Genomic DNA, 10,623 nt, shown 5'->3' on the forward strand with positions numbered 1-10,623 from the left:
AAAAAAAAAAAAAAAAAAAAAAAAAAAAAAAAAAAAAAAGAATGTTCCATGAGAAGAATCTTCCATGTTTTGAGAAGAATGTGTATGCTGCTGCTTTGGAGTGAAATTTTGTGTGTCTCTTAGGTCCATTTGCTCTAAAGTATGATTCATGAATAGTATTTCCTCACAATTTTCTCTGTGATTAATCTATCCATTGTTGAAAGTGGGTTAATGAAGTGTCCTACTATTATTGTACTCATTTATTCTGCCCTCAGGTTTGTTAAGATTTGTTTAATATATTTAGGTACTCTGATTTTGGGTATATATACATATCTATAATTATTATTTCCTGTTGATGAATTGATTCCTTTACCATTATAAAATGACTTCCTTTATCTCTTGTTGTGCTTTTTGGGTTAGAGTGCTTTTTGACTGATATCAGTATAGCTATTTTTACTCTCTTTCAGTTTCTATTTACATAGGATATTTTTTTCATTCCTTCAGTTTGAGCTTATGTATAGCCTTAAAGCTGAAATAAGTTTCTTATAATCAGCATATAGTTAGGTCTTGTTTTTTTAATCCACTCAGCCACTTTATGTTTTTGATTAGAGAATTTAATCCATTTACATTTAACATAATTATTGATAGATAAGGACTTATTATTGCTATCTTAATGTCTTAATTGCTGTTTTTTTAGGTCCTTTGTTACTTCCTATCTTGCTGTCGTCTTTGCTGTATAATTTTCTATAGTGTAATGCTGTGAATCCTGTCTCTTTATATTTTGTTTTGCTTTATCATTTGTTTTGTTTTACTTTGTTTATCCTAGGTTTTGCTTTGTGGTTACTATGAAGCTTGCATAAAGCATGCTTTAGTTATAATAGTCTATTTTAAGTTTATGATAGGTTAACTTTAATCTCACACAAAATTGAGATTTTGTTGTTACATTGTTACTCTTTCCCCACAAACATTCTTTGTTTTTTATTTCACAGTTCACATGTTTTAATATTATATATCCACTAAGAAATTATTATAGCTATACTTATTTTTAATATTTTTGTCTTAACCTTTGTACTACAGGTAAATGAGTTATACACCACTGTTTTAGTATTACACCATTCTGAATCTGATGATATACTTACTTTTACCAGTGAATCTTACACTTTTATGTTTTCAAGTTACTAATTAGTATCCTTTCATTTCAGCTTAAAGAATTCCCTGTAGCTTTTCTTGAAAGATAGTGATAATGAAAAACTTTGGTTTTTGCTTGGGGAATTCTCTGTGTCTTCTTAACTTCTGAAGGACATATTTGCAGGCTAAATTGTTCTGGGTTGGCAGGTAGTGGTGCTCTCAGTTTTTTTTTTTTTTTTTTTTTAAGCACTTTGATTATATCATTCCATACTCTTTTGATTTGCAAGGTTTCTGCTGAAAAACCACTGATAACCTGATGGAGTTTCCCTTGTATGGAAGGACTTTTTCAGTTTATCTGTATACATGTCTGCAGACTGAGTAACACATAAAAAAAATAGAACTGGCATGATATGTTTGCTCCCGCTGCTATCCCTCTGGCTTACTTATCCACTTACTGAAGCATCTGCCTGGTCTTCAGGGTCCAGTTCTTGGAAATTTGTTTTAATAACATGTTGTAAGTTGTACATGTTGGAGTTGTTTCTATCTGGAGAAACAAAGTTGAATTTCTCTTGACAATTAGAAAAAGCTGTTTCTGATCCCCACAGTGAACAACTCTGGTTGTTTTCTTTGTCCTGATATTTGCTTTTAATAGTATAATATCTTCTACCAGGCCTGCTCTTGATATTTTGAGCTACGGAATATCCTCTCTTCTGCTTTGATAGTCAGTCATTCTTTAGTATTGTTTAGTCTTACAAGTAAACATTAAACTCTGTGTGTCAGCCTCTGTCTGGAAACAAGATTCTAACATAGCCACTCTCTTCAAGGCTTTCGCTATCTAGAGGGAAAAGGAGGCATATAGTAAGCTAAAATGTAATGTGTGAGAGTTAAAGTGTGGTTTGATCACAGAGCAGGGATCATCTCACCCGTGAGAGTTATGTATCTGTGTTTCTAACATCCTAGTAATTTAACCACCCTTAAGGTATTATGTTGGGGTTCACAGTTGATACTTGTGTTAGAAGTTAGGTGGGTTGTGTTAACTGTGTTTAGTTAATGTTTCATGGAGAGACATGATTTCACCTTCATTTTAACCCACACAGCACATTAATAAGGTAGTTTGTCAAGATTAACAGCAACATTTTTTGAGGGCTTCTTAGGTGCAGGATGCTGAGCTCTGTATTGAGGGCATGCAAAGTTATAAAGCACAGTTCCTCCTTTGAAAAGGTACAGTATCCTTGAGGAAGCAATATTTAAAGAAAGGATAAATATAATACAGCAGCAACTTAAATTTCTACAGAGTGCTATAGTTTTTAATATACCTTCATATTTATTCTTTATGATAACCCTATAAGGCAAGTTACTGTAAAAACTTTATAAGAAAATTCAGTAGCTTCCCATTGTTATACAACTAACATGTGGCAGAGACAACAGTCCAAGCCACCTGACTCTAATCTGTAGCACCTTTTACTTTGATGTAGTAAGAATGGAATAGTTCATGTGGAAATCAGAGGATGAGGTTTCACAAGCCCTGTCCAGAAACCAAAGAATATTTCAGGCTCTGGTGTGCAATGAAGAAGTAAGAGTCTGGGCTGGGCCAAGACTAATGGCTGAGCAAGTAGCTGAAATCCAGGAGTTTAAGTTGAGAGAATCCCAAGAAGCAGAGTCCAAAGGGAAATTTGTTGGGAGAGCTGCTAGGGGTTTTGTGAAGAGACAGGGTAGGAGAGCTGGGAATTTGTGGGGGCAGCTTTCAACCTGGACTGATTTCATACTTCCTTTTGAAGACAGAGTTCCTTCCTTCCTGGGCTTAATGTCACAAAGCATTCTGAACCTAAATTTTAACAGGAGTAGTAAGGTATGAGGATGTTTATTTGTAGTTTGCATGGATTATACAGTCATATGTTAAGGTTGATGTAAGGCTGGTCCTACTGCATATACTTCATTTCCAAGGTATATGTGTTAGATTCTCACTGTTTGACTGCACATAGGTGAAATGTTTTATATCTGCCACTTTTCAAGTACTCAGCAGCCACATGTGGTGGTTACCATATTGGACAGAATGGTAAACTTGGATTCTTTTTTTTTTTAATGTTTTTAAAGTAATGTAAATTACTTTACATTACGTGCTTTACTTTACGTGCACATGTAAAAATATTCTAAGTGTTCAAAAGGTAAAAAAATGAAAAGTGAAAATGTCTTACCCCCCACCTTCTTCTCGGTTTCTTTCTCTTTCTCCAGTGACATCCACTATTAAAACTTTCTGCTATTTCCTTTTAGGAATAGGAAGGCATATCCATCAAAATTGTATATGTATAAGCTTTTTATAAATTAAAAATTGACTATACTAGGTTTTCTGTTTCATATCTTTAAAAAAAAGTTATTAACACTCTATCCAAGAGGTCTTGACACAACTATGTATTTAGCTCTAAATACCTATTTTAAAGGTTGCCTAGTATCCCTTGTTCAGAAATAAAATGATCAGTTTCCTATTTTAGATTTTTTTAAAAGATTTTATTTATTTATTTGACAGAGAGAGATTACAAGTAGGCAGAGAGGCAAGCAGAGAGAGAGAGAGGGGGAGGAAGCAGGCTCCCTGCTGAGCAGAGAGCCCAATGCGGGACTTGATCCCAGGACCCTGAGATCATGACCCTAGCCAAAGGCAGAGGCTTAATCCAGTGAGCCACCCAGGCGCCCCCTATTTTAGGTTTTTATGTTGTTTCCTTTTTCTTTCTTTTGTTATTCGAACAGTATTGTGATATATATAGTCTTTGTTTAGTATGTTTGTAGGGAAGAGTCTTAGCAGCACTATTGCTGGATCAAAGGATAAGATCACAGCCTCTTAAGAAGGGCTCCTAGTGGTCCTCCATGACAAGTGCTATTTCTAAGCAAGGAGGCAGTATAGAATCTGGGGCAAGGGTTGGGTATAAAACACTAGATGGAAGGGGACCAGAGATAAAATAATGGTGAAGAAACTGGCTGTAAGACAAGATGATAAATATATGTATCAATAGTCTGAAGGATGGCCTTTAAGTTTAATCAGTACAGTCGCTTCTTGGGAATATTTAAGAAAAAGTTTCACCTGTATATATAGTTTATTGCAATATGTATATATTTTTATAACTGCTATTGTGTTTAATTTTGTTATACAAATATTACAATCATAATATATTTATTATATATAGTTTGGAAAATGCAAATATAAAGCAGAAGACAAATTTCACCCATATTCAGAGAAAACTAATATTATTTTTATTTCTTATTTTTGAATATGTAGTAGTTTTTACATAGTTGAGATCATATTGTATGTACATGTGCTTATATTAAAATTTTGCTTATATTCTAATCTTGTTGATTTAATTTTCTTTCATCATTTTTTGCCTGCTTTTTTTTTTTTTTTTTTTTTTTTTTTTAGGTAATAGAAATCTGACATTGTTTTGGAATGAATTTGGATACCAGAATGACAAGGACAAGGAGAAATCGTTAGATTCTGTTCAGTATCAAAGACGACAAGCCATGGCCATCCCATTCATCATTCAGTGTGGTGAGTCTGGAATTCCATTCCAATCAGCAAACATTTAGTGTGGTCCCAATAGCAAGTCATTGTGCTAAAAAATGGGTTGTGAGAGGGACGTGGATGGGACAGAGTCTCGCTTTCAAGAAGATTAAGGTCCTAGGAAAGGTTCAGAAACACGTGAAACTAATTGTAATCGAGATGAAAATAAGGTAAATGAGGTCAAAGAAGTGTAAAGTTACTTGCGGTTTCAAAAAAAGGGAGGTGGTGGAAGTTGAGGTCAAGCCTCATGACAGAGATATCTTCTTCGATGTGGCTGCTTCTCTCCCTTTAGTTGTGGAGTTTGTCCCAGTCTTCAGGTCTATGTCTGGGATATTTAGGGTGATGTGACAGTTATCTAGCAGTCTTTGTGGGAGAAGGGGAGCCTGTGCTCCTTCGCCTATGCTGTCATCTTCCTCTGTGTCTCTCAAAGATAGAATTTTGAGAGGTGGAATAGTGGGGAGTATGTGCTAATATCAGGCATACACTTCAGCTAAAATTTTTGTGATAGAATAATAGAAACAGTTATTTTTTAATTTTTAATACCTAGCACTGTGTTAAATATATAGTGCTTAGTAATTGACTCCTGAATGAATGATGAATGAGTAATAAAAGATAAGAGTGTTCAGGTTGAGTAAACCTATTAGAGGTCCTCGAATGCCAGAGTAAGGACTTTTTTACTTTGATAAGTAATGATGAGGCTTTGGGGGTTTTTCGGTAGGAGAACAACATTACTGAAGCATTCAGCACTTAGGTTCATGTGCCTCTCATCCATCTTCTAGCCAATATATAAAGGGTTAGAGAATTAAAGGCGCTCTTTACTACCTGCAAGGAATCTGCCATCCAGTGGGGAAGGCAGCCAGGCAAACAAAAAAGTACACAATAGTGTGCAAAATTCTGTAGTTACTTACACTGTGCCCAGGGAACACTTGTCCCATCTTGTCCCTGCAGTGGTCCAAAGAGGACCTGAGTGTCATATGTAACTTGTGGTAAGGTAGCTCTGGCAGCTCAGTCTAGGATGATTTGGAGTAGGCCTAAAGCCAAGATTGAGGTCAGACCTGTGAGGAGACCACTGGCATCATCCAGGATCCAGGAGAGAAATTATAAATCTCCAAAGAAAGGCATGGCTGTGCAATTTCAGAGGAACATACATGCCACACACTTAGAAGGAATAATTAAGGAAACTGATGATACAACAATATGCAACAACCTCTTGGTTGATAACAATAATGGCTAAAAGTTACTGTGTGTTTTTTATGAGTGCAGGGTACTGCCAGAATCCAACTTCCAGTATCCTTGAGCTGTATTAAATTGTGCAAATTCCTTGAATTCCGTAAGCCTCAATTTTCAGATTTACAAAACGGGGTTAGTATTTGTAGGCACATCATACAGCTTTGTGAAAAAATGAATGAACACATACGAAGTTTACTAAGTGCTTAGGATGGTGTATTAGGGTTCTCCAGAGAAACAGAAGAAAAAGGACAGATGGATGAATGGTCAGACAGATAGATATTAATTCTGGTGAACTGGGTCACATGATTAAGAAGGCTGAAGAATCTTGAGACCTGCAGTCAGCAAGCTGGAGACCCAGGAGAGCCACTGGCTTAATTCCAGTTTGAGTCTAAAGGCCTGAGAATCTGGAGACCTGGTGATACAGTTCCAGTCTGAATGTTGACAGGCTTGATACTCAAGAATTGCTGACCTTGTAGTTTGAGTCTAAAGGCAGGAAAAAAACTGATGTCTCAGCTTAAGACAGGGCGAAAACCTTACTTATAGGACAGTAAGCCTTTTTTTGTGTGTCTATTCAGGCCTTCAGCTGACTAGATGAGGCCCATCCATGTTAGGGAAGATAATCTTTATTCAGTTTATCAGTGCAAATGTTCTCATCCAAAACACTCTCACAGACACACTCAGAATAATGTTTGACGAGATATCTGGGTATCCTATGGACCAGTCGAACTGACGCATGAAATTTACTGTCATGAATAATCCCTAGCAATGTTGTCTTTTATCATTATTATGTCATTTAATCCTCAATGATCCTTTTGGGTAAGTGCTAATATTAATCTCTTTTTACAGATGATGATACTGAAGCATAGACAAGTACTTTGTCCAAGATCATAGAGGTGGTAACCGGTAGAGCTATTCTAGTTCTTAGCCACTGTGACTTGAACACTGTGTTCTTAACCAATGTGGATACTGCCTCGACCTTAGATGAACAGAGAATATTTACCTAAGATCCATTACCTGTGGATCTTAGCACAGGATAATGTGGATAGAATTCAGGATTAGAGTTGAGAATAACCTGGAGAGACTGGCGTGCCTTGGTTCTACAGGCAGAGAAGGAGTGACAGGAAGAAACAGACAAAAGTCAGAAACTGTGGGCTGGAGGGTGGGGTAAGAGCAGGAGACAGGTGCAGAGTGAGCACCTGTGTAAATGGTTCAGAGAGCTTGATTTTCCTTGTTATGTTAGTCATGTGGTTGAAGATGGAAAGTGGTGGTGGCAGCAGAGGGATTGTAGGTCAGAGAAAATTGAAGAGTCAAGTCCCTATAAGTCTTTCTGTGGTTCAAGAAGAGGTGGGGTCCTATTAGCAACATTCTTCTGGCTGAAAGGAGCAGGAACCAATTGGAAAGAGCTTAAGCAATAACAACGACAACGATAATTGACAACAGTTTATTGGTGGTGTCTTGAGGTAGCTTATAGAATCCCAGGCTAGTTGTGCCATCAGATATAAAGGTATGTGATCATGGATTCACTTGTCTCTGGATTGAAAGATAACATCATACTTTTAGTATGTGCGATCTAGTATGTTACTTGCTATGTTCCTTATGACTGCTCTTTCTTGTCTGTGATTTTGTTTCCATTATCAGATCTTTGCCTTAAATGGAGAGTCTTGCCTTCTTCTGTTACTTATCAGGAAAAAGAATTTTTTGACCTCTGGATTTGTGCTAATAATCCTAACCTCTTGGAAAACAGGTAGTTTTTGATAGTTTTCTTAAATTCACTATCCATTTAATTCCCAAAATGCATATGTGTGAAACTGGAAAATGTCAGCGATAGATACATTTTAGCTTAATAGCAGTCATCCCTGTGAACTCTTTCTAGCTCCTTGCCACCTGTGGAAAGGTACTTCGTTAGTGTGCTTTTCTATCAAGATAAAGGAGACCTGCATATAACTATTTGCAAACTTTGGGATGTGCAGCTCTGTGCTTCCACTGGCAGGAGACAATGACCCACTGTTGGAGTTCTGCCTTCCACGGCCTTACTGTAAAGGAGCCTTATCCAGAGGGTGTCTCCAGGGGCACTAACCTGTTAGACCATGTGCTTTTTCTATTTAAGTCACATATTGATTTCATTGTTTTGTGCTCTTGGAGGAAGAACTTCAGGCTAAAACAGGAAAAAGACCAATTAAGTATTGATGAATGTCACTGTTATTATAGGCCCTTTAGACTTACGTTATTTTCCTTGGGGAGGGAATGAATGAGTATCCCCCTTTAATGAAGGCACCCCTAAATCAAATGTTGCTTCTCCATGGAGTTTTTTCTAAGTTCTTTGGCCTGGATAAGTGGATCAATATTGCTAATATAGACATTAGAGTAATAACTCCTGTTTTATTATTTTTATCTAGCCCTAAAAAAAGGGGGAGGGAAATTAAAACACACACACACACACACACACACACACACACACACACCAACATTTAGAAACTGCTGCTACTACCCTTGCTACCTGGAGTCCCCAAGTTATTGTATTTAGTGACTAAGGAAAATAGCAGAGGTGGTAAGGGCTCTGAGATTCCTTATGGCCGAGGGCTTTCTAGTCTCATTTTTTTGGTTTGCAGCAGAATCTGTTTTCCCCAAATAAAATTTGTTCAAACCCCAAATACATAAGATAAATGCAGAACTTTCCTGATTAAATTGGAAGCTGGGAATCTGAGGGCCTGAGACTCCACTTATCCTTTTTGTTTTGTACTATCTGCAAAAAGCTTAGAGCTCCAGGGAGCCATGATTATAAATTACTGATCTAGCCTCACTCCTTCATTTTAGAGTGAAAATTGAAGCCTGATGGAGGCTAAGAAACCTGTTCATGAGGCTACTGGCCAAGGTCTCTGACTCCTAACTGGGTTCCAGCCCTGGCTTGAAACTTAAGTATCTCCCACATAAGATCCAAGAGTTGGCTCGGTTTCAATATGAAGAAGAGTTACTCATATTGATCTCTTCCTATGAGCTAAGAACTTTTCCTATAGCATTAGGATAGTGTTTAAAGTTCTGACTCTGGTGGAGCCAGACTGCCTGTGTTTGAGTCCTTGGCCTCTATTAGCTGTGAGATTTTGGATAGGTGACATAACCTTTCTTTAGCTTGGCTTTCTGTCACTTAGAATGGGGTGTAATCATAGTACCTTTTGCGTTCTCTCTGGGTCCGGCTGAGCCCCTTAAAATTTACCAAATTTACCCCTAAATTTACCAAGCTCCTGGTTACTGGGAGTTTCTAGGTCCCTCTCTACAGATCTAACCTATATCTGTGACTTCTTAGCCCAGTCTTGGGCGTTCCTGGACGCACAGAACTGGTATCTATCCTCTACGGTTTTCCCTACCTCCAGCATACCATTGTCTGTGAATCGGCACATTCTCAACCTTTCCTCTCTGAAAAGTGATGATGTCATCACAAAGCATTGCAAAATTAGTTTCAAAGCATCAGTTCTGGCTCTTTTACACATCCAAATGGTGCCCCTGGTAACAACAGGCAAGAGAAATTTAGCCACATCAATAGAAAACTGATGGTCCTTCAAAGCTTAAAATGCAGAGTTGTCCTATAATTTAAGTCCCTGATTCTTGAAATATAATGACATGATTTTGACCATGTATATTTTATTTCCGCTTAAAAGATTAGGACCCAAAAATATGCTTAATGTGACAGCAAGCAATTTGGGGCCGTGTAAAGAAAAGCTCCTGATTATGAGGGCAATTACTTGAGAGTTGACACTTCCTTTACTGGAGGACATTAACGGCTCTGGTTCAGTACGGTAGGATGGACCCTGTGTACTTTGAGAACATGCCCTGAAATAGCAAAACCTTATGCCATTTGATTTGGGTAGAATCCCATAAAATCGGTGTATGTAAGTGATGAGAAGTACAGTATAGTTATTAGGTAACATTCGGTGAATGGAAGGCCTGAGTAATGGGGTAAAAACATGGCACTGTCTGTATTTACAGAAAGTAGAGTGTTATTGTCAGCAGTTAATTGCCAATGTCAGCAGCGTTAATGCCAATGAAGAGCATTTCAATCAACATGTCTGCATAACCAGAACTTAGCAGGAAATGTAGTAACAGCTTTCTCTTACATAGCAATTACATATGTCATCTCATTTCCTCTTTACCATAACCATATGAACTTGCATCATTTTTCAGAGGAGGAAACGGTGAGGGCAGGAGAGGCCCAGTGACTTGTCCAGGATGCCTCCCTAGAGCTGAGGCTTGAAGCCAAGCCTTTGGATGCAAACCTGTACTCTTGGTGCTTTATCACACCCACTCCCTGAAGGCTTGCTCTCGACGATTTTTTTTTTTTTTTAATTATTGGACTATAGTTGACACACAATGTTACATTATTCTCAGGTGTACAACACAGTGATTCAACATCTGTATATGTCGGGCTGTGCTCACTGCCAGGGAAGCTCCACCTGTCACCATGCAAATGCTATTACCGTATCACCCACTGTATTCCTAGTGGTGCCTTTTATCCCGTGACCTGCTCACTCCATAGCTGGAAGCCTGTGTCACCGGCCCACCCTCCAACCTCTTTCCCTCTGGCAACCTCTGTATTTAGAAGGCTGATTCTGCTTTTTATTTGTTTATTCATTTGTTTTGTGTTTTAGATTCCAAAGGCCTCCTTTTACATTTCGGGAAGCCTCATGCCAGTCATATGCTCTGTGGTGACAAAATGCACCATTTTACAAATGGTAGTGTTCCGAGCT

The 10,623-nt window shown here is 37.8% G+C and overlaps 1 protein-coding gene across 1 annotated transcript in view; it reads left to right on the forward strand.

The window, feature by feature from the left end:
* Positions 1-10,623, forward strand: part of MORC1 (MORC family CW-type zinc finger 1) — a 189,148-nt gene that overhangs the window by 101,976 nt on the left and 76,549 nt on the right. The window contains exons 15-16 of the mRNA XM_059388362.1: positions 4,514-4,642; positions 7,523-7,628. Coding sequence (XP_059244345.1) covers positions 4,514-4,642; positions 7,523-7,628 — 235 coding nt within the window. The remainder of the gene's footprint in view (positions 1-4,513; positions 4,643-7,522; positions 7,629-10,623) is intronic.

This window comes from Mustela nigripes, chromosome 2 (genome assembly GCF_022355385.1).
Source record: "Mustela nigripes isolate SB6536 chromosome 2, MUSNIG.SB6536, whole genome shotgun sequence".
Classification (NCBI taxonomy): domain Eukaryota; kingdom Metazoa; phylum Chordata; class Mammalia; order Carnivora; family Mustelidae; genus Mustela; species Mustela nigripes.